This window comes from Chanodichthys erythropterus, chromosome 16 (genome assembly GCF_024489055.1).
Source record: "Chanodichthys erythropterus isolate Z2021 chromosome 16, ASM2448905v1, whole genome shotgun sequence".
NCBI classification, from domain to species: domain Eukaryota; kingdom Metazoa; phylum Chordata; class Actinopteri; order Cypriniformes; family Xenocyprididae; genus Chanodichthys; species Chanodichthys erythropterus.
The window spans coordinates 32,186,306-32,211,678 of record NC_090236.1 but is presented as its reverse complement, the minus strand read 5'-3'; the positions used below and the strand labels follow the sequence as shown (position 1 = coordinate 32,211,678).

General features: G+C 35.5%; 1 protein-coding gene across 3 annotated transcripts in view; it reads left to right on the top strand.

Moving 5' to 3' along the window:
- The window catches only part of asap1a (ArfGAP with SH3 domain, ankyrin repeat and PH domain 1a), a 66,416-nt gene that overhangs the window by 29,442 nt on the left and 11,601 nt on the right, over positions 1-25,373 (top strand). For all 3 annotated transcript variants that reach the window (XM_067362560.1, XM_067362561.1, XM_067362558.1), the window contains 13 exons: positions 4,068-4,213; positions 6,216-6,290; positions 10,567-10,616; positions 10,817-10,946; positions 11,884-11,969; positions 13,208-13,283; positions 13,620-13,706; positions 17,176-17,276; positions 18,626-18,695; positions 22,850-22,937; positions 23,136-23,184; positions 23,998-24,161; positions 24,346-24,479. In XM_067362560.1, the coding sequence (XP_067218661.1) occupies positions 4,068-4,213; positions 6,216-6,290; positions 10,567-10,616; positions 10,817-10,946; positions 11,884-11,969; positions 13,208-13,283; positions 13,620-13,706; positions 17,176-17,276; positions 18,626-18,695; positions 22,850-22,937; positions 23,136-23,184; positions 23,998-24,161; positions 24,346-24,479 (1,256 nt within the window). The remainder of the gene's footprint in view (positions 1-4,067; positions 4,214-6,215; positions 6,291-10,566; positions 10,617-10,816; positions 10,947-11,883; positions 11,970-13,207; positions 13,284-13,619; positions 13,707-17,175; positions 17,277-18,625; positions 18,696-22,849; positions 22,938-23,135; positions 23,185-23,997; positions 24,162-24,345; positions 24,480-25,373) is intronic.

Genomic DNA, 25,373 nt, shown 5'->3' with positions numbered 1-25,373 from the left:
CTGACCTGCTTTTAATTCATTCATCAAAAATTTGACAAATTCCGTGACATTCCGCGTTATAGTAAATTCCGTTTTTATGACTGGATTCCGCGATTCCATCCGCGATTCCGTGATCGCGGAAATTATAGGGCCCTAATAAATTTCACAAACACATTTGGTTATATCTGTGAACATAAACAGCAGAGAAAGAAATCACATGCGTATATTAGATCTGTGTATTAAAGTTAAATAATATACAGCTGTATATGCTGTTAATATGAACCAAACAACAAAAGAAAAAATCACTCACTGCACTTGACTGAATAACTTTAGTAGCTTTAATAAGAATATATTTCTTAATGAATGCTGCTGTTAAATGCTCTGGCGAGGAGATCAACATGGCGGACTGTGTACAGCTCACTCAGCAGAGGAGCTAAGCTAATAGGGCAGAGTCTGTCACCTATCATGGGTGGGGCTTCCCCCGACTCTCACATAAGAGTAGTGGGAAATCTGGAACCGCTTGTTTGGAGAGACAGTTTATAATTTATGGGGATTATATAAAAAAGTAGTGGGTGGATTTTTACCATTATAGGCTGGTTGTTTACACACACTGGACACACATCTGTTTTTAAACACCTTATATGAGTGAATTTTGCAATAAGTAATGTGATACAGATTGTAAGACTTCCTCTTGTGAGCTGCAGTGCTTGATCAGATTGATTTGCTGACCTCTCTCTGACCTCAGTACTCTTCAGAGAGCGCTCATCCTCTACGTCTCCTCAGCAATACAGAGACATCTCCATTATGATTTAGTAAATGGCAGCAGAAATGTCACTTTTTTAGTTTGTGAATGAAGTCACACCAGCTCCAGCTGAAAGCAGCCACTCATGTTGCACATCACTCTTCTGGGTGATGATGTCTTCCTGAAGTGTAGAGTGTCTCTTACTGTGGGCAGCAGGCAGAGGATGTAAACCGGCTCCCGCTGTGTTATCTACTTTCAGCTGTGTGTGTTGCAGGTGGTCTCAGTGTCGCGATCCTGTTTAATCAGATGTGACTGTATGGTAAGCACTCTAATCAGCTCCAGATGATTAATACCTGAGCTCTTGACACTTGGCATGGGGCTTTTGTTCTCTGTTGAATTGCAAAGGTCAGCTCTTGTCACTTTGCTTACAGTCTTGTTTAGATCTGTCTGCAACCTTTTAATCCATATGTGAGATGGTAAGATCTGCTTATCCTTTCTGCTGACATCAGTGGACTATCTTTTTGTGTTTACCCTAAAAGTATGACACAGTTGACTGAGTTTAGTTATCATGATCTTACATTTTTTTTAACATCATAATATGACTGGGACTCCATGTGCTGGTCATCTTTTAAAGGTGCAGTATGTAATATTGACAGCTAGTGGTTGAAATGGGAACTGCAGTACAAATTCAAAATATTGGAGAGAGTTATTCCCCCTCCTCTTCAGACTCTAAACTCACGCGGGCTGCCAGATTGAGTACACGCAACAGGAGCGAGCGCAATTGACTATGGATGTAGTGTTGCACGATATACCGGTACTAGAAAGGTATCGCGATACCCTGCTTTTAAAAACGGTCCGGTTCTTCATTTTATTAGTACCGGTACTTTGAGTGTCAGCTGTATTTCCTAATGTGTGACAGCAGGGGGCAGTGTGTGTGCAGCGCGCTGCTTCTATGGCACATTGAATGCGTATTTATTCCTCTCAACTGCGCACTTTTATGGTGACGAAACGAGAGGTTTGGTTACATATACAGGTGCTCTTGCAGACCATCCACACATTGTTGAGAAAGCAGATGCACGAAGCGAAATATGGCATTATTTTGCTTACATTGCCGACAGCCAGGGCAAGCCCACGGACACCACAAAGCCCGTCTGCAAAAGAATGTTACAACATAACGCAAGCGAAGGGGGTCAAAAGCATCTTGCCGACAAACATCCCGATTTGTACAAAGAATTTAAAGAGCGTCAGGTTAGTGAATGTGATACCAGCATTATGTTTATGCTCTCACACATTAAATGAGTGTTATTTATTTATTTTACTCGTGCAAGCAGAACTCCGCAAAGAGGTGTAAAAATAAAATCTGGTTGCAAAAATAAAATTAATTTAAAAATACATAAATATGTGAAGGGTATATACAGTTATTTTAAACCAATTTATGCTTTAATAATATTGCTCTAATTATTTACAGTAATATAATTTTTACAATAATCTTACTGTCAAAAACACCTAAATTAAAAAAATTTACAATTTTATTGAGCATGAAAATAATAAACATTAAAAATTATATTAAATCTAGCTCAAATCCAGATTTATCAGCCTGCACACTGAAAGAAGTTCTGTCATATGTTATTTATTTACGTTTTCTGCTGTTTTAGGTTTTTGTTTTGTCATAGTATCGTTTAAGTAGCGTTATCGTGATATTTAAGTTTGGTATCGTATCAAAGTCAAAATTTTGGTATCGTGACAACACTATATGGATGGCGATGAGACTTGAACACTGTAAGTAGATGAGTTGATTTATCCGCATTTTAATATGCTCCCGTTCAGAGAGATTTTTAGATGGGTGCCGCAGCTTTTCAGGTCAGGTAGAATCTGCAATCTCTGTTTGTTTGCTGGCTTCCATGGCTGCAATATGCTGTGTTTTCCGCCAGCTGGCAACCCTGGGTGTTGAAATAAAATCGAAAGTGGGCAGAAATCACACAGACCAAAACAAAAACAGACATTCCGACACGGAACGCACATTTCAAAGCAAAATACTAATAATAATAATACTTTTATTTACATAGCTCCTAATATACATAAAATTCAGCTTACAGTCGCAAAGTGTTCCACAGATCAGAGTATAAAACCTCTTTAGAAAAGGAAAAAAGTTTCACAATAACACTTTTTTGTTATTCCATAGTTTTGATTACTTCACTATTGCTTTAAAATGTAGGAAATAGTAATATAAAAGATGTTTGTCCAATCTTTTGAGTGGAAGTATAGGCATTTGGGAGAGATTCATATGGTCATAAACAGCAGCAGACATAAACAGTTAGAAATGAGCTCATCTTTTTTTTTTTTTTTTTTTTATTTTTGGTTCATGGGTTGTTTGCACAATACTGATTCCCTCAGATTGTTGAGTCCATAACAGCTGCAGTAAACCTTCCCAGCTGGTCATTTAGAGAAGGTGACAGTCCACTATTTCAGGGTACCAGATCTCTTAGCTCCACTCAACAAGACAAATGACCTAATAAAGTCACTATGCCATGGGCTGGGGTCCCAGTGTGGAGCTATGGGATGATGATGGATCAATCCCAGATGCTGGTGGTGTCCATAATGTGTCCTAATGAGTCTGTTTTCAAAGTAAAGATTTGTATGCAGACCCTACACTTGTACAGCACTAAAGCTGGTCATATTAGAATTCTCTTCATGTTTCTTACTACGCAAGAGACTGTTGTGTTGTGTCTTTTTTTTAATGGACAAATTGTGAATGGGAACCTGCATTTTTTTCCTGCGGGCGCTGATGACTTTGGCCACACTCTCTGTGTGTGCCCAGTGAGGTGCAGCTTTAGCACATATGTGTATTGTAAGGGCTATTATTGGTTTATTTGACATTACGTGGGCTGGGATTCACATAGGAAGCTGTCCTAGTTGACAGATGTGCAGGGAATTGAGAAATTGTTTTCTTCCTCCACATGGTATGCTATTTAAAATGTTTTTTTTTTTGTGTGTTATATGGCATGACTCCATCCTCTAGGGTCATTTTTATTAGTTGTATTGTTTTTATGTTTATTAATAGGAAGGGTTATAAATTCTTGAAGTTGAAAGGTGTTATTTTTTGTGGACTCAAAATGCTTTCACCTATTTCAGCTAAATATACAGATAAGTATTCAGTCATAGGTTTATTAAGCAAAAATTGTCTGCCTTGAGAAGAGTGTTCAGGAACGTGTTTCAAAACAGTATTGAAGTCATTATTTTTGCAATTCCCTTGGTGATGAAAGTAGCGCAGAAATTACACACTTCACATTTAAATAAAGTATATTCTAATTCTTTCATAATATGCATGGTCTTTTCTTCTCTACAGAGCATGTGCAGAATGAAGAGAATTATGGGCAGGCACTAGACAAGTTTGGCAGCAACTTCATCAGCCGAGATAACTCTGATCTGGGAACAGCCTTCATCAAGTTCTCTGGCCTTATCAAGGAGCTGGCCGCTCTCCTCAAGAACCTGGTGAGGCATAGTATACTGTTTTATGTATTTGTGTTTGTACATGTATTTTATTTTATTTTTTTCATTTTTGGTAACACTGTATTTTACAGTGTCCTTGTTATACATTACTGTAGAAATAATGATAAATTATGCATAATTACATATTTACATAATTACATAAACCCCAATCCTAACTCTAACCCTATAGTAAGTACATGTAGTTTATTATTATGCATTACGTAAATGTATAATTACACTTTAACACAGACACCTTAAAATGAAGATGAGATGAGAAGAATTGGACTATAAAGAGCATTTTAACCCTCTGGTCCTGTTCGTTTAGGGGTCACACTTGGCTTCTTCTCGGTCAAAAGTGACCGAAGCCTTGAATTGTACCTTTTTTTTTTGCAGGAAAAACAATGTAATATATTTTTGTTTAATAATATTTTTTGATTGTTATTTAAAATTTTGAGGGTATTTTATGATACTATGCAATGTTTATACATTTTTATTAGCTATTTTTCGCTATTGAAAATTAGGGGTGTGTCACGATTTTCGAATATTCGATTAGTTGATTTAATTGCGGTTGTGCGATTGTCATCTTAAAAAAATACTCATGTTTTCAATGGTGACATGTTCATGTAACCAGAGGGTGGCGCGCGTTGCCAATAACGCACCTAAAAAGCTGCCAATCAACCCTCAGACAACAGTAGAACAAAGACTAGCATGGCATATAACAGAACCGTTAAAATCAATGTTCACACAACACAAGTGCCGTCATTCTGGCACATTCTTCACAATGTTATAACATGTTTAGGCAGCGGCAGCCTAAAATAAATATGGCTTGAGGTAGACTTGCTGCGATAGTCGGTGTTGCCGGTGTTCAGGAACAACCCTGTTACCGTTTTTTTCTAATATATTTTTCAATTATTTTTTAATTAAAGCAGTATTCCATGTTAAAATAGAAACAAGGCATTTAAAATCCATTTTTTTGAAGGTAGATTAGTGCCATCTCGTGGGAGGAAAAAAAGAAAAGCTTTTGTAATGCCATGGTGTAACCACAAGATTCCTATATAGTTCTATATAAAGTGGCTTATAAATCCTGCAGTGGTTTTTAGACATATTTTATTGAGTTGTGGATTTGGATTTATACTTAAACATTCTCAAAGACTACTTTTTTTCAAAGTTTAGATTTTTTTATTTGAAATGTTGATTTGAAGTGTCAGTTTTTGCACTGATTTTACTACAGTCAAACCTGAACACAGAGGTGGACATTTTGTTACACACAACATCAAAATGCAATAAAAATGTAACAAAATGATCAGGTATGTTTTATCACAGCTTAATAAATCTGAGTCTGATCTAATTTCAACCCTTTTATTTGAGTCTTGGCTAAATTTTACCATATTGTTACAGCCACACCAGTTCATTTGTGTATATAATAGTGTTTTGTGTATGTGTGTGTGTGTGTGTTTGAGTGGGTGTGTCTGCTTTTGTGTAACCTCTTCCTTGCTGTTTGTTTGTTTTACTGCTTTGTGGCTAAATTATTGATTTTATTTCACACATTTGCAAAAACTTGCAAAAACTATTTTTTCGTATTTTCCATTAATTTCCTATGTCGGTCATTTTTGACCTCGAAGGAGCTAAGTGTGACTTTTGGGCTTTTGCCTTTTTTTCCCCTGACCCTTTGACATAACTAAATCATGTCCATGATTTTTTTTGTGTTCACATAGCTAATGCCACAAAAGTCACCAAGTGTCATCCTATTCAGACCAAGCAAAAAAATGTCAAATTTCAAAACGTAATTTTTTTCTGTCATTTTTGAGCGAAGAGGAGCAGAGAGTTGTTTATTTTGATTATTTAGATGATTTAAAACTAACAAATAAAAAGCATGTTTAATCTAATAAGTAACAGCCCTTTAAAGCTGATATTTTGATTATTACCATTCATGTACGTGTAGTGTGTTCTCTGATCATAAGCTGTATGATACTGGTTCTGATTCTCCTCTGACTCTTCTCCTCAGCTCCAGAGTCTCAGCCACAATGTCATCTTCACCCTGGACTCTCTGCTCAAAGGAGATCTGAAGGGAGTGAAGGGGGTAAGATTTACATCCCTGTCTCTGGACTGAACTAATTGGAAAGGCCCCCTCTGAGGAACACCCTGATTTACTGCTCCATATCGGTCTTAAATGAGGACCAAAAAATGCACACTGTAAATCTCGTTGGAGTTAAATTACAGGGTTCTTCATGCAACTGTCCTCTATGAAACACAGTGCTGAAGGAATGGCCACTGTTAGTGCTAGTAAACAGCGTGGGAGTGTTTGACGCCCTCAGTCGGTTTGAAGTGTTTACTGGTTGACTGGAGTAAAGAGCTCAGGCGTCAGACTGACCACTCCTGTCAGCCTCTTGTTGATGTCTCAGGCTTGAAGGCAAACATGTAGTGATTGTGAAAATTACTTACACTAAGTGTAGGGCCGTCTCACACTGAGCTGTTTTGGAAGAGCTGTCTGATTGTTTTCACATTAGCATGACCCAGGCTAAGAACCTCTGCAGCATCAGCTGAATTTCTGAGTGGAAGTGATGAGGCTTCAGTTTTTTGCTCAGTAGATAGAGGTTACATACCTACCAGCCCCCACTCTTTCTCTCTCACTCTCTTATCTCACTCATACTTTGTCTCTCTCTTTCTTTCACCCTCTTACTCAGCGGAAACGAAACCGTTCTCTAAAGCTCTTATTGACAGAGGCAGAGGCAGTTGAAGGGTATAAGTGCTGTCCCTGGAGGACATTATCAGCTCTCTCTAAAATCTTTCCTGCACAGGAACAGATGCTTCATAAACCATTAACAAGCACCTACACCAATGCTCCTGTATGTGTAACCAGGACTCGCTCAGAGACGCTTAAATTGCATGAAGAAATTAAGACAAAACATTTATATTCAGTTGCATCAACATTACAGGGATGTATTGAATATATATATATATATATATATATATATATATATATATATATATATATATATATATATATATATATATATATATACAGCACTGGAAAAAATTAAGACACCACTCCAAGTTCAGAAATCAATGTTAAGTGGTCTCTTAATTTTTTCCAGAGCTGTATATTAGGGAAAAAAAACATATTTCATAAATACATTTTTTAATATCGTTTTAGGGTTGTCGTATTAAATTAAACATTAATATTTGGTTTAATTTTGTTTAATTAAAATTAAATTAATTGAAACAAAACAAAATTTATTGAACCAAATAATTTCCATATTTATTTATGTATTTATTTAGTTATTTATTTATTTTACCAGGGATGCCCCTCTGGCTAATACAATTTCGACAAATACAATAAGCCCATAATTAGGCTGCACATTAGGCTACTTATTGTTTTAAATGCTAAAAGTAAACTTAGGCCTAACTGCATTATAATGTACAGGTGAAAATGGATATTCATTTGCTACAGATTGTGTTTTTAAAGATTAACTTTAAGTGAGCATTAGATGATGTTATTATTAAATACTAAATGTTATAATATTGGACAGTGCTGAAAAATGTATAAATATCGGAAGATAACTGATATATATATATATATATATATATATATATATATATATATATATATATATATATATATATATATATATATATATATAAAAGGGAAAAAATCATTCAGTGGTTCAATTGCAATGTGTATTTGATGTAAATTTTTGGTAAAACCTTTGTTTAAGGTCCAATTCTCACTATTAACTAGTTGCTTATTAGCATGCATATTACTTGGGTATTGGCTGGTTATTAGTACTTATAAAGCACATATTAATGCCTTATTATGCATGACTATATTCTACATCTCTTAAAGAGCACCTATTATGCCCCTTTTTACAAGATGTAATATAAGTCTCTGATGTCCACAGAGTGTGCATGTGAAGTTTTAGCTCAAAATACCCCAGAGTCAGAGAATATATGCTGCATGTAGATAGAACAGGTATAGTTTAGTTTAATTACGGTTATTAATTATGTTGCCATCTTGCTTTTACCCACTATTAGTACAAGCCAGTTGTAGCGGACCCCATCCGCATCATGGACAAAAACTTTATGAGTTTTATAAAGTTAATTGTACATCACACAAAAGATGAAGTGTCCGTTTTTACTCCAGAAAATCACTGTAAGAACTGAATAAACCACAGTACAAGAAATTCTTATCCATAAACTCTCTCTCCCTTGTATTATCATCAACATACACAGCCATCGAATTACACAAATTACACAAAACACTCGTTACAAATAACAGTAAACAAATATATACAGACCTTAAAGGTGCTAAAGAGGATGTTTTCGTCGACTGAGAAACCAAAGACTGTTAGTGAGTTTTTGAAATGAGCATGTGTAAGAACAACCCCCCTCCTTCACAGCTCATTTTGAGGGAACGCCTCCCAAAACTCGTGCATGAGTATTGGAACATGAGTGTTTACCACCGGCATTCGCTGTGTCGTGTTAGTGGATTCATTATGTCGGACTCACTGCAGGTAACTCATAATCTGCAGTTGTTACTCCTGTCTCCTGACAAAAACATTGCATGCAGCGCCTGTGGAGTGTGGAAAGTTACTGGAGCGCGCAGCCGCGCTCGTCTCTCACAAGGAACGTAATGGCAGTGATTGACAAGCCAGAGGGCCAATCGTTTACGCGATGATCGCGTAAACTATTGGCTGATGTTTTTAAGGCCCGACCTCGTGCACAGATGATTTATATCAATATTATTCCTTTCAGTGCACCTAATAAATAGTCTTTTATCAGTTAGTAAAGACAGTTTCAAGTAATATTGCAAAAATGTATAAAACAAAACATCCTCTTTAGCACCTTTTAATCTTTTTTGATGGGGGTGCTTAATAAACTGGTAAACTTTATATCCGAATGAACTGTATTAAAGTGCGTGCTCTTCCCTTCATTACTGCCATAACCAGTTTCGCTCCAGAGAGACTATAAGCTTGATCATGAACAGTTGGTACTGATCCATCCTTGAGTAACAACCTTTTTAGCAAAACCTGTGTTTGTATCACCCCTCTGCATTGACCCTCATTCACAAAGCAAAACAAATTATTTGCACAGACATAAACAAATGTAGGTATACTTTGGGGCGCATTACCTTCAAAAATAAAACTAATGCAGTGTGTCTTCAGTGGCTCAGATGCTGGGAGAAAATGAGGACTCTTGTGTTCACTCTTACATCTAACAACAGAATACTGAGATTGCTTATGAGATATTGTTGTCACTACAGCTGCTCGAGCATGAAAATGGTGGACAACGTACAACTCTCTGAGGGTGAAAACTATGGTAATGCAGGACTGTCAGTCAGCGACCGTAGGCGGGGCCTGAGCAGTGTGATGTCACAATGCTCAGAGAATCAAAATGGCATGTCTAATGAGACTGCTTTGGTTTAATGGGGATTAAAAAAAGCAGTAGGTGGTTTTTTATCATTGTAGGGTGATTGTGTTCACACATTTATGTCCAAACACCAAGTAAAAGTGGATTTTGCATAATTAGGTGCTCTTTAATCTTACCCAATATCTAAACTTAACAACTACCTTACTAACTATTAATAAGCAGTAATTAGGGGTTTGTTGAGGCAAAAGTCATAGTTCATGGTTAGTTAATATTAAGAATTGGACCCTAGTCTAAAGTGTCACCATATTTTTTCTTCTCTGAAACAACATAATAGACGGGAACTCTTAAAAATAGGAACATGAATGAAAAGCTACATGAAAGCATGAAGTGCAGAACAGCACAGAGAGAGAGACCTGTCACGTCTTTTTGTGGTCTGACTTAAATGTTTTCAGAAGCATAAAAAGCTGGAGGCTTTTTGATTCAGCAGTATGAATATATTCATGCTGTGAACAAATTCATGCTCATACCCATGCTAAGAATCCAGCAAACCGATACACCTCGGATAAAGTAACACACTCCAAAAGGACTCGATCAAAATATCCGTGTGCGTTTCATGATCAATTATTATTTGAACAGATGGACATTTGGGTAGTAGCAAAGTGAATAACATCATTAAGTTCAGAGAATAGGTTCCTGAGAGTGGGAAAATCTGATAATAAAGCAATTACATTACCACAGTCCATATCAGTCAGTGCTGTACATCAGCAGTCAAGAGTTTTATAGTAGCATTCTGATTAAATCTCTTGAAATTTAGATGATTTCTTTGTGGTGCTTTATATTGTGTAATAATAATGTGTTCAGTTTAACAACTGTACAAAAAAATGGTCTATAACTCTGCACAGTAAACCTAATTGCTCTACTTGTAGAGCAATTGCTAAATTGCCTAATTGCTAAACCTGGCTCTATTTATTTTATTTCCCTTAACACAGGATCTTAAAAAGCCTTTTGACAAGGCCTGGAAAGACTATGAGACAAAGTTGTAAGTATCATTACCGTGTGTTTATATCCTTTGGTCATTGTATACAAAAGGTTGTTTAATGTAATGTAGTGATGTACAGCAGTTTTGTGGCAATGTTCAAACACAACAATATATCATCATTATAGTGAAGGAGTCACTTGCGGTAACCTCTAGCTTGTTGTTTCTCTGTCATCTTTTGATTCTTGTCTTTTTCGCCATAGCACAAAGATTGAGAAGGAGAAGAGGGAACATGCCAAGCAGCACGGCATGATCCGCACCGAGATCACCGGCGCAGAGATCGCAGAAGAGATGGAGAAGGAGCGGAGGATCTTTCAGCTTCAGATGTGTGAGGTGTGTGGGCTTGTGAGGACTTAAACTTTCTGTCTCTTTCCTCCTCATTCTTCCGAGAAAAGTAAACTTGGTAGCTTTGATTGTTCAGCAACTTTAGGTTGTCTCCTTGTTCTCTTCTGCCATGACGTCTGCTCTAACTTGAGGTGTTGTGAAAGGCCAGGAGATTTTCTGATGTGTTCATATTTTTCACCCAGCAGCAAGTTTTGAAGTGGCTAGTTGAGACATCATGGCATGGCAGTGTCTTAGCTCATGAATATTAATTAGGATGTTCTGACGTTGCTAGGTAACATTACTGAACCATCCATTCACATAACCTGATTAATATTCCTGAGTCAAGGCTTTGCAACAGTGGGCTTTGTATATTCAGGTGCTGAATATGCTTGAGTATAGACACATAGCAGAAGATCAGACCAGCTTTATGTGTGATCAAGTGTTTTACATGATATTTTGCTGTTTTTATAAATATTGTACACATTTTTTCAAAATGCTGGAGATCAGGTCTGTGGTAGAGCATTTGGTCGTCTTTGAGATGCGAACAAAAATGATTATATCCACAATTTAATATTGAATTACATAGTACAAACCATTTAATCATAAAATAGGTTCCAAGGCTCACTTCAATCAAATAAAACTGCTTTTATTTTGATTTAATAATCAAAACCATTTACATAGAAACTTATAATACAAGCCAATAAGTCTATATTATTAAGTATATAATAACAATTGATGCAGGCTGTAGTGGTCTCCACCATATTTCCGTTTAAACCAGATGTGTTAGGGTGGAGCATTTAAACACAATTCTTATAGTTGAGACACTTTAACCACTTCAAAGCAAGTGTGTGTGTGTGTGTGTTTAGAAGGGTGCAGCATCTCAAATGTAATTTCCTATTAACACAACAATGTCTCTATGCACTTTATTGTCTGTGGTTCCCAACAGTACCTGATCAAAGTGAATGAGATTAAGACCAAGAAGGGAGTGGATCTCCTCCAGAATCTCATCAAGTATTATCATGCACAGTGCAAGTGAGTGTCCCAGAATCCTGTTTTCTCAATGATGTAAGGTCTGTTATTGTAATTCCTAAGAAATGTCTCATATATCAGCATTTAGGATGTAAAATGGATATATATTATCTTAAAAGAGTTTGAAATTGCACAGAGTTATTAAATGTACACTTTTTTTTAAAATAAATTAATCATTTTATTCAGCTGGGAATACATTCAGTTGATCAAAAGTGACAATAAAGATGTATAATGTTACAAAAAATTATATTTAAAAAAAAATGCTGTTATCTTGAACTTTGTATTCATCAAAGAATCTTGAAACAAATGTTTCACAGCCAGGTTACACAAAAATACTTTATTATTATTAATTACTATTAGTATTATTATACTTAATATTATTACGAGATGTTTCTTGAGCACCTAATCAACATAATCCTGGAGGATCTTGTGTCACTGAACCCTGGAGTGAAAATTCAGCTTTTCAATCACAGGGATAAATTACATTTTAAAATGTATTCAAATAGAAAAGACTTATTTTAAAATGTAATAATATTTCATGATAGTACTGTTTTTACTGTATTTTTGATCAAATAAATAGTACCTTAGTGAGCCGTGAGCCGTGAGCTAGAGCTCGATTCTTAAATGACAGTAATGATTCACCTGTGTCTATTAAACCTGTTTTCAACCACACAGTATCATTATCATTATTTCATTGTTTCAAGTATTCATCACAGAGGAACTCGTGGATATAAACATTGATGTCTACAGAAGAAAAGAAGTAAACAGAGTAAATACATTTTCAAAATAGAGTAAATCACCTTTTGAAAGTAACATGGAACTTCAAATAATGATTGTATTGATGGTGACAATTGACTGTTAAAAAATGTATTTGTCGTTGAATCATTCATTCAAAAGATTTGTTAAAAAAAAAGGCTGATTTATCCAGGAATGAAACAAGTGAAGTATTTATGCGTGAGTAATTGAATCATTCATTCAAACAGAATTTTTTTTAAATAATTAATTCAGATTAATTAAACATTTTAAATAGTCTGCAACAATTAATATTTGTCAGAGTATATTACATGATATTTTGTTTAGTTTAAATTTATCCAGAATCGTGCAGCTCTAACGTGAGGGTAAATGACTTATTTTGAAAACATAAAAAAACTTACTGACCCCAAGCTTTTAAACAGTAGTGTACATAGTGTTAAACAAATGCATGACAACCTTTCATTTGTGTTTCTTATATTTTCTTTCAGTTTTTTCCAGGATGGCTTGAAAACTGCTGACAAGTTGAAGCAGTATATCGAGAAATTAGCAGCTGATCTCTATAATGTTAGTAAACCTTTACATTTGTACTTCTTTAGGTCTGTTTTATAGTTTTCTCTTGTGTTGTTAGTTCTGTAACTATGCAGCTCTTCTTGTGAGAACATCATGTTTACATTAAATATGTTATTATGAGACATTAGCATTATTAATATGTGAGTCTATGAGAGTGAAAAGCTAAAAATCTGCTGTTCCTTTGAAAAAGTAATAAAGGTTCACTAGCAGTGCTTCCTCAAGAGAGTGTTTACTCTTTTAAAGACATTTTGAAATGAGGAAATAGCAGTCTGTTTGTTTCATATTGTTCATTTTGCCCCATATTGTAACACAGTAAATCTGTACTGTCAGATAAAACAGACCCAGGATGAGGAGAAAAAACAGCTTACAGCTCTCAGAGACCTCATCAAGTCGTCCTTACAACTAGACCAGAAAGAGGTAGGTATATCACCAGAGGATGTGTCCTCTGCCTTTAATCCAACCCTTTTGTCTTTGTTTGACTGATCACAGATGGTAATCTATCAGAATAGTGCCATCCCTTCCATATACGTCATGCAATTCGTATTCAGCATTAAAGGTGCTGTATGCGATTTCTCAAATACGTTGTTGAACACTGTTTGAATATTTGAAATCAACCCACACAAACCCACCCATCTCTTCATTGATCCGCCTCCAAAACTCACACTCCAATCCTAACCACCCAGCTCCGAGTCGGTCTCGAACCCCAGCCTGATCGCTAGGGGTGTAAGAAAATATCGATACACGTGAATATCCCGTTATTATTTTTGGCGATACTGTAACGATTCTCAAAAACGCTGTTATTTATTTATTTTTTTACATCCCAGGTTCGCGGAGCCGGAGAAGCGCGAGGTGCATTACTAGCGTTAGCATTAGCAAATCCAGCTCACAAGACGATAGAATTATTCCGCTTCCGCGGCATACAGAACTGAAGTGTCTGGACTGATTTTGGCTTCAACTATAAAGAACCCACTAAGGAGATCGACAAGAGTCAGTTGTTTGCAAAATAGGCCATGTTATAATTGAATCTGAGAGCTCACTTAAGATAGAATTTAGATAGAATGTAGTAACGTTATGTACTGCACGTTTTCCTCAGTAACAAAATAAACACAAAACAAAAAATGACAGCAGTGACAGCATAAATATGTTTGCACCAGCTCTGTTCAGCACTTCAGTGAAAGCACTTTATACATTACTGCTTTAAACTAAAGCAAGCAGCTTTACACTATTAAATAAAAAACAGACATTCAGTCATGAAATGGACTATGCACTAGTTGTTAAATAGTTTAGAAATGAAAAACTGCTATACTGTGAACCTTTAAAGGTGCCCTAGAATCAGAATTTGAATTTATCTTGGCATAGTTGAATAACAAGAGTTCAGTACATGGAAATGACATACAGTGAGTTTCAAACCCCATTGTTTCCTCCTTCTTATGTAAATCTAATTTGTTTAAAAGACTTCCGGAAAACACTCGGATCTCAACATAACACCGACTGTTACGTAACAGTCGGGATCATTAATATGTACGACCCCAATATTTGCATAATGCCAGCCCATTCAACGCATTAGACAAGGAAAGGCAGTATTAACGTCTGGATCTGTGCACAGACAAGGTAAGCAAGCAAGAACAACAGCGGAAAATGGCAGATAGAACAATAATAACTGACATGATCCATTATATCATGATATTTTTAGTGATATTTGTAAATTGTCTTTCTAAATGTTTCACTAGCATGTTGCTAATGTACTGTTAAATGTGGTTAAAGTTACCATCGTTTCTTACTGTATTCACGGAGACAAGAGCTGTCGCTATTTTCATTTTTAAACACTTGCAGTCTGTATAATTCATAAACACAACTTCATTCTTTATAAATCTCTCCAACAGTGTAGAATTAGCCGTTAGCCACATAGCATAGCCTCAAACTCACACAGAATCAAACGTAACCATCCAAATAAATACTTTACTCACATAATTCGAAGCATGCATACAGCATGCATGACGAACATCTTGTAAAGATCCATTTGAGGGTTATATCAGCTGTGTGAACTTTGTAAATGCACTGTATTATAGTCGAGAGCTCGTGTGGCAGAGGGAACGCATCTCTTAAAGGGGCCGTGCTGAAAAAATCAGTGCATAGTTAATGATGCCCCAAAATAGGCAGTTAAAAAAATTAATAAAAAAAAATCTATGGGGTATTTTGAGCTGAAACTTCACAGACACATTCAGGGGACATCTAGGACTTATATTACATCTTGTAAAAAAACAATCTAGGGCACCTTTACATATAAAGAATCCTGCAGTACTTTACTATTTTCCCTTAGATTGCACAAAATAGTGATTAGTGATATAAATGCAAATGATACTGTAATGATTAAATAAAATAAAGTTGTTTGTAAGGTTCTATGCATATGGTGATGTGTTCTTTATGACCATTTTTTTCAAAAAAAATCAAAGAAATATCGCAATCTATCAACTTTCTTACAGTATCGCAATATATCGTAACCCCTGTATCATGATACGTATCATATCGTCAGATTCTTGGCAATACACAGCCCTACTGATCGCTGCTGGCATGCAAGGTGAATACACTACCAATGATGCTAAACACTGCATTCTCTAGTGGTCGTCAGTGTGCAGTACTTTAACTGAGGAACTCTCACTATCTGGCCACTATTAGACATGCAATGCGAGTGGATGTCTGTTTATCACAGCTGACGTGCAACATAATGCTTAATGGAAAATAAAGCACAGATGATGAACGAACGACAAAGAAGCACAGCAGGAATCAAAGCAACCTCTGTGTCTGTTTTCAGGCCTTCCCACTTAGCTCTCTCCAGCTTTTCTAATATAAAAAAAGCGCTTGCCCAGTCATAAACCTTCATTGCAGTGATATTCTTTTGATTTCTTTTGTATTGTGTCCCGTCTCTCATTCTGCAGTTTTATTTTCCCCCTTACTTTCAAATCTCCCTCTTGCTCGTTCTCTCTTTTCGACTGTCATACGCCCCCTAATGCTGATTTGTTGTTGGACTCGGCCCGACTAACTTCCAAACAGTGTATATGAAATAATACTGAGTCCACATTTAAAGATATGAATGAGTCTAGATGTGAATATGCTTTTCATGTCCCGTTTGACCTGACATTTACCGCCTCTGAGAGACTGTGAAGTAGGTTTTCAGTGTTTGTGCGCGAGCGTACATGTTCTCATGAGAGAGAGGAAACATGGACGTGAGGGTCAGACAGTGACAACACAAGCTCTTTTGTAGAGCCCAGCGTTTGATCTTTTATGTGTTTTGTTTGGAGTTGATGTCCATTTGAACTGGACGTTTCTGGTCTCGGTTGAATAACAATGCCCAGCGTTGTGTTATCCTCAGACACTGCTGTGAATATTGTAACTCTAGGCTTGCTCTGATTTTTATTCAGCTCACACTGCAATAATAATAATCTGACATCTGCATTTCTGACTCCTTTCCTCCTCTTTCTCTTTCGCTGCCTTCCAACTGAAGTCTAGGAGAGTAAGTTCATAAAAGTAACATTTAATGTTGCCAGACTGCTTATTATTTATTCACTGTGTGTGGAAATGTCTAAGAGCACTACTGAAAATGCTTTTTTTTTTCTAATTTAATACAATAGAATTACTCATTTTATTATCATGTTGTGGTTACATTTGGTGCTAGAATAAAATACTAAATATTCTTCCTTCATTTTACATTAAAAACTTTTTGTTTCTTTTCAGGTTTAATGAAAAATATAAATCCCAGATTTTCAGTGTAGTCTCAGACTTTTGATCACACTGTTTCTCCGCTTTATGATAAGGTTTTATTTGCATGGTTAATTTGCTCAGTACTGTTTATTCAAAAGATATTGACTGTTTTTGTTGTGATGTGCAGGATTCTCAGAGCAAGCAGAGCGGTTACAGTATGCACCAGCTGCAGGGCAATAAGGAGTTTGGCTGTGAGAAGAAGGGCTATCTCTTCAAGAAGAGTGATGGGTGAGCTCACACACTGATGTGAAATGTACTCAGATGAGTAGTGTGACTTAATTGTCTCTTAATTGTGTCTAATGCAGTTGGCTCCACTGTAATTAATTGATTCAACACCACATTGCTTTTTGATCACTGCTTCCTCCAGCTCTAGTGTCAAGTCACTCAAATACATACAGTATAAACAGCAGTTTATCTAACATATACAATACCAAACGTTGAAATTATATTCAACCCGCCAAAGTGGCTAGTGGGAGTGGATGTCTTACTCGCCATAGCTGAAATCTCCCTGCATTTGGCGGGTTGGCAGGTGTTAATGTCAAGCCCTGATGATAATGTTTCTTGATAACCAAATCAACATATTAGATTGATTTCTGAAGGATCATGTGACACTGAAGACTGGAGTAATGATGCTGAAAATTCAGTTTTGCCATCACAGGAATAAATTACACTTTAAAATACATAAACATAGATAACAGCAGTTTTAAATGACAATAATATTTCACAGTATTACTGTTTTTGTATTATTATTATTTATTTTATTATTTATTTTTTTGTAAATGAGCCTTGATAAGCTTAAGAGACTTCTTTCAAAAACTAGTGGTAGTGTATACATTTTTTAAAGCTGCTGTCCGCAACTTTTTTTTTGTTCAAAATTTACAAAGATTATATGAGAATGTACAACATGAATCCATTTTCCAAACCGTGTTTTTGTCTTACCCTGAATCATTATGGTACACTTATAATAAGTGTTTATATTCTGACTATTTCAGGCCGGACTGGTAGGACCCGCCGCAGAGTATCACAGCAACTGCGTGACTCGCCATAGACATACACGGAGAAAAGTAGCTCCGGCTACAGTGTTCTTCCGAAAGACGCGTGCAGTTCTGTTTATTAACCGCTAGAGGGCCAAAAATCGTGGACTGCAGCTTTAAATAATCTGGTTTTGTTTTGTTTTTTGTTAATTTATTGTATGAAAAATATATCAAATAATATATTTTCTGTAGTTTATGGGAAATATAAGTTTATCAATAACTATAAACCAAAACAAGCATCACTCCTATTGAGTAGCAGCTTAATTCAGGCTACATTTTCAACCCTTTTTTTATTTTTATGAATTTTGTTCAATTTTTAAAACAACAAAATTACACAATGTGAACAGGGCTGCACTGATTTCAAACCTTATTTAGTACCTTTTTTAATGGAAAGTGCCATTAACTACCTTCTGACTTTGAAAGAATGTGACAAAATGGAATTTTTATTCTTCTTAAATAAAATAATTCAAACTTTTTATTCTTTTGTTCCAATTTTTTGTTCCAAGACATTCTAAGGGCAGGTGTAATGATTGTCTTTCACAGGATCCGTAAGGTGTGGCAGAGAAGGAAGTGCTCCGTGAAAAATGGCATCCTCACCATCTCCCATGCCACAGTAAGTACTTCACTAACCAGAGTGATACTGAGAGATATGCTCATTTTGGTGAATAGCTTACAGAATAGTCTGATATTTGCTTTAAAAGGATGTTTGGTCTCATTTTATTACTACTTACCTATCAAATGTAATATTTTTAAGTTTAATTTTTTTTAAGTATAGCTGTAGTTTTCACACTGTTGTGTATATAAACAGTGAAGCAACACAGCTGCTGCAATTTAAAAATTTTAAAGGGTTGGTTCACCCAAAAATGAAAATTCTGTCATTAATTACTCACGCTCATGTCGTTCCACACCCGTAAGACTTCTGAAGATATTTTGATGAAATCCGAGAGGTATATGACTCGTCCATAGACAGCAATTTAATTACCACTTTCAAGGTCTAGAAAGGTAGTAAAGACATTGTTAAAATAGTCCATGTGACTACAGTGGTTCAACCTTAATTTTATGAAGCAACGAGAATACTTTTTGTGTGCAAAAATAACGGCTTTATTCAACAATATCTTCTCTTCTGTGTCATTCTCATACGCTGTTTACGTTCAGCGCTTCCAGATTCTACGTCAGAACAGCAACTCATCATTTTTGGGTGAACTAACCCTTTAAGGCTTTTTGTTGCCTCACTTTAGCACTCAGTCAAAACTATCTCTCACCGTGTAAAGGTGAACATGGGGGATAGTGCTGCCTAGTTACCATAGAAACATGTGCCCGGTGCGATCTGACTCATACACTAATGATATTAACATGAACGAGACCCAGCATGCTCCGGGCCCCAGGTGGTCGATGAGTTTTTCTGGTGTAATCTGCTGTAAGGATGCTGTGTGATGCTGTGTGGACCGAATGCTTTTTGCACTCTGGTAATGTGCTCATATTCCTGTCTGATAGTGTTTTAATGTGGTGCATTTTCTGCCATCACATCTGTGTTTCATCAGTGCTGGTATTTTTGTATTTAGTCACCTTGGGTTTAACAAAATAAACGTTTATTTTTTTATTATTCAGACCCAGAACAATGTTCGTCATAGTTGTTACTTCCTGACAAACACATAATATTCCCCTACCTTTAGTTTTGGTTAGTAATGATTATTTTTAGGTTATTATTTTGCAACCAGAAAAAAACGTTCCCAGAACGTTGCAGGGTGGTCATTTTTAAAATAAACTAAAAATAACTTATACAGAACGTTCCCTAAATCTTATTTATTTTTATCTTTCCAAAAGATATTTTTACATTTACTAAAATATAGAAATTGGATAAATCAAAATGCATTTTAAGTTATAATATTAAGCAAGGGTTAAGCATACAGTGATAAGAGAAATTATAAAATTGCGGGTTTGTTTCTTCATTTACTGCGAGCCTCTGATGTCTTCCACAGAAAGCCACGCGCTCGCGGAATTTAAAAAATAACTATCATTTAGATTTACTGGTTGACTGACTCGTTCGTTTATCCTCTATATTGAATGATTACTTAAAATTAATATAGTTAAAGTTAATATAGTTATGAGAGTAAATATGATTTTGGAGCGATTTGACATGCCTAAAGTCCAAAGTATAGTTCACTTTTTACGAGTACACGAGGGTCAGCGTACAGTGCGTGTGACGTGAATTTACTTGTTCACACAGGTCGCACATGCGCATTCATTTTTTTTGCAGTAATTATTGACAAGCTGTCAACCGTGCCCTGGTGGGGTCGATTCACAAGGTAGTTAAAGAAAAACTGCATAAACACAACAGATCTAAACACATGCAAGCTACAGCAACAATGGAGGCCTACATAGACAAGAGATTGTGTGAAGAGGTTAGAAAATACCCTCATTTGTACAACTCTAGCATTAAAGAATACAAAGATTTTACATGGGTTGTAACTCATGGCGAGTGATTGCTCAAAACTGTGCATGTGTAGAACGCCCGTGTATGCGTATGAGTCAAATTAAGTATACTTTCCAAGGCTGTGCGTTCAACTGTGTAAAAAATATTTCCAGGGCTTAACCAAAGAAAACATGATCTTTATCGAGAAGTTTTTTTTTTTATGAACCAAAACAAGAATGTCCCTCTGTACAAACTGTACACTTCAGTGGTAAAAAAATGAATGTAGCCTACTGATATTCTACTTTAAGTCAAATAATCATTTATTGATTTGTTTGTTCATCTTATATATCAAGGTTGATGTGTTCAGATAATTTTTATTAATTAAACAATAGATAAAAACAAGATATTGTTTTTATAATACTGATTATAGGTGTCCATACAGATCCGTTTTCCATGCCGCTTATACTATACTGGGTCACGGGTGTGCTGGATGATTACTGACGCAGCGGTAGCAGGGTAATGATATCAGAGTAAAGAGGTTAGGGGAAAGTTATAGTAACGTTATGGGAACATCAAAATAACATTAGAATAACATTATACAAACCAAAAACTAACAATCTATTTCCGTTAAGAAAACTTTCCTGGCTAACCAAAAAAAAAACCTTCTGGGAACCAAAAGCTAACGTTCTGGAAACGTTATAATAACGTTATGAGAACGTTAGATTAATGTTAGAATAATGTTATACAAACCAAAAACTAACGTTCTGGAAACATTATTATAATGTCACGAGAACGTTAGAATAACGTTATACAAACCAAAAAACGGATGTTCTGGGAACGTTATATTAACGTTATGAGAACAATAGATTAATGTTAGAATATCGTTAAAAAAACCAAAAACATACGTTCTGGAAACGTTATAATAATGTCATGAGAACATTAGAATAACGTTATACAAACCAAAAACTAACGTTCTGGGAACATTATATTAATGTTATGAGAACGATAGATTAACGTTAGAATATCGTTAAACAAACCAAAAACATACGTTCTGGAAACGTTATAATAACGTCATGAGAACATTAGAATAACGTTATACAAACCAAAAACTAACGTTCTGGGAACATTATATTAATGTTATGAGAACGATAGATTAACGTTAGAATATCGTTAAACAAACCAAAAACATACGTTCTGGAAACGTTATAATAACGTCATGAGAATGTTAGAATAACGTTATACAAACCAAAAATGAACGTTCTAGAAACTTTATAATAATGTCATTAGAATTTTAGAATAACGTTATACAAACCAAAAACTAACGTTCTGGGAACGTTAAGAAAACTTTCCTGGCTAACCAAAAACAACTATAAACGTTACTATAAGTAACTTTGCAACTATGTCAACTTATTCTACTATCCTGAACCCTAAACACCAAACCCTAACCTAACAGTCTACTACAGTTTAGTAATACTCTAATGAGAGTTAGCTGACATGTAGTTGTAAAGGTAATTATAGTTAGTAGAATGTCTAAAGTGGACCATTGAATAAAGTGTAACCTACATGAATATTACACAGGAATGTTTACTGAATATATTGATCATTAATATTGTGGTACATTGGTGTATAAACATTTGTCTTAAGCCTGAACCCATTGATCCTGTGTTGGATACTTCATTTGAAATTGCATTTTATTTCTTATAAACACTGAACAATATTTTCACATGTATCTGAAGTATGATTTCTACAATACTGCCCAGATGTCTTGCTAAAACTGTGTTGACAGTCCTGTTATTCTTACCAATATGGAGCTGTAGCCATCTGTTTTATCACATTACTTCCAGTAAAAGCTTTTGTCCCAAGAGCCTTTTTGTACATTTTCTATTTTTTATTTTCTCAGCAAAACGTTCTCAATGGGATTTTAGTTAGACAGTAACATATACAAAAACACATTGTGAATATGAATATTTCTTAAAGATATGTATTATGACTTGTCTCACATACACATATATATATATATATAATTTATTTTTTTTATTTTTTTTCCTGCCCGACCAATTTTCACTGGCCCCACTACAGATATGGCAACATATTTGTATGTGTGAGCAAGAAATCTGTTTATTTTTCCATAAATGTTTTAAATAAATAAAATATAAATAAACAATATTTAAACTAAAATAATATAATATAATAATAAAATAATATATCATTAACTTATTGAAAACTACAAATTCATATACAACTGGTAGTCAATGTTATATCACCATTTTCCAAGTCACTAATTTTCACAAGGTCTATATCTTGGTGACATATTTTGACATATTCCAAAACTCACTGTAATTATCTCTGTCCAGTCCAACAGGCAGCCGGTGAGACTGAATCTGCTGACCTGTCAGGTTAAACCCAGCGGAGAGGATAAGAAGTGCTTTGACCTCATCTCCCGTGAGTGGCTACACAGTACCTATGTCCCCTGACAAACTTCAGAGTACATTCATCCGTGCCAAGTGCTAGCAAGGCCTCTAGAAGTCTAACTCCATTACACAGGCAGAGAGCACTAAGTGCAGTGTTCAGAGACTGAAGAGCAGTTAACATAATGCACTTCTTTCCCCTAATAATCTCTCTCCCTCTTTCCCTCTGCAGATAATCGAACATATCATTTCCAGGCAGAGGATGAACAGGAGTTTGTGATGTAAGTGTGAATGTGTTAGTTCGAGAGTTGATACCATCTGTTATTTCTCAGTGCTCATGTGTGAGAACAAGATGTGTGTGTTTCAGTGTTAACGAGAGGAATGTGTGGTTGTGCTGGGCAAAATATAAGACAGAAAATATACACTACCATTCAAGGATTCATTAAATTGATCAAAAGTGACAGTAAAGACATTTATAATAAATAAATAAATTCATTAAAGAATCCTAAAAAATGCATCACGGTTTTCACAAAAATGTTCAGCAGCACAATATTGTTTTCAATATTGATAAGAAATGTTTCTTGAGCAGCAAATCAGCATATTAGAATGATTTCTGAAGTATCATGTGACACTGAAGACTGGAGTAATGATGCTGAAAATTCAGCTTTGCATCAAAGGAATAAATTACATTTTAAAATATATTACAATAGAAATCAGTTATATTAAATTCTAATAATAATAAATAAAACTTTCCAACATTTCTGAGTGAAGCTGATTTTTTTTAATAGTTTGAGCTGATTCTCAGAAATAATTACTCTAATGCTGTTTTTGCTGTTGAAATTTAAATAATTGTCTTCAGTATGCTTAACGGCTAAATAAAAAGCTCATGTATATAATATTATGTATATATAATTATATTATATTAATTTTGCTCTGGATTAGTAAGCTTGTGTTTATCTGTTGATATTGTGTAGGTATTTGTGTGCAAACCTGTATATGTGTAGCTTTTCACATAACTTATCACATGTACGTGCCCATCTGTGGTGGTGTGTAAGCGATTAATGCATATATATATGTTCATGTGTGATGAGCAGATGGATTTCAGTGCTGACTAACAGTAAGGAGGAGGCTCTGAACATGGCGTTCCGTGGGGAGCAGAGTGCTGGAGATGACAGTTTGGAAGATTTGACCAAAGCCATCATAGAGGATGTGCTGCGCATGCCTGGAAACGAAGTGTGCTGTGACTGTGGAGCACCAGGTTAGCCAAGCTTGTGTGTGAAAGTTTTGTAGCAGTGGCATCTGACACAGTCTCCACTTTATAAATGCAGTGAGATATCATAGAATAATGTGCCACCTTGTGGCTCAGAGGTGAATGGCAGGACACACAGCCCTCAAGGACTATAATAAAAAAAAACAATTTTCTCCCATTTCATCTGCTCTAGAGCCTAAATGGTTATCCACTAACCTCGGCATCCTGACATGCATCGAGTGTTCTGGGATCCACAGGGAAATGGGTGTCCATATTTCACGCATCCAGTCCATGGAACTAGACAAACTCGGCACCTCTGAACTCTTGGTAATGTGAATGTAATTCTTGTAATTTACAACACTTACTGGGTTAGTTGGCATTAAATCGGCATTAAGTTCACCCTAAAATGAAAATTCTGTCATTAATTACTCACCCTCATGTCGTTCCAAAGACCTTTGTTCATCTTTAGAACACAAATTAAGATTTGATGAAATCTGAGCGCTTTCTGTCACTTCACAGACAGCTATGCAACTGAAACTTTGATGCTTCAAGAGATCTTAAAACTAATCCATATGAATTGAGTGGTTTAGTCCAAATTTTCTGAAGAGATTTGATCGCTTTATATGATGAACAGATTGAATTTAGGCTTTTATTCATATATAAATATTCATCAACTCACACATCAGTTGTTTAAATGGAAGCTCAAGCATGTTCGCATGATGCATGCAAGAACAAATAAGGTTCATTCTCGTGTTACGCAGCACATTTGAGCTTCCGCAAGAGGTTTGTTCTCGCACGTCAAGCCAGTTCGTTTGAGCTTCTGTTGAACATCTGAGTCTCTTGGACTATAAATTCATATAAATTACTTTTTCCGATACATATGGATTAGTTTTATGAGTTTCAGCTGCGTAGGCTGACAGAAAGCTCATCATCAAAAAGCATTTGCGTTCCGAAGATGAACGAAAGTCTTACAAGTGTGGAACGACAAAATTGATTAATTAATGAGAGAATTTTCATTTTGGGGGGAACTATCCCTTTAAATTGATTAAAAATGACTGTAACATCTGTAAAATGTTACGTAACATTTCTATTTCAAATAAATGCAGCCTTGGTGAGCATAAGAGAATTTCTTAAAAAATTAATAAAAAATTATCGACTTTTGAAAGGGTGTTTGTGTATATATTAATTAAAAAGTAGTTTAATATAATCTCTTAATCGCTG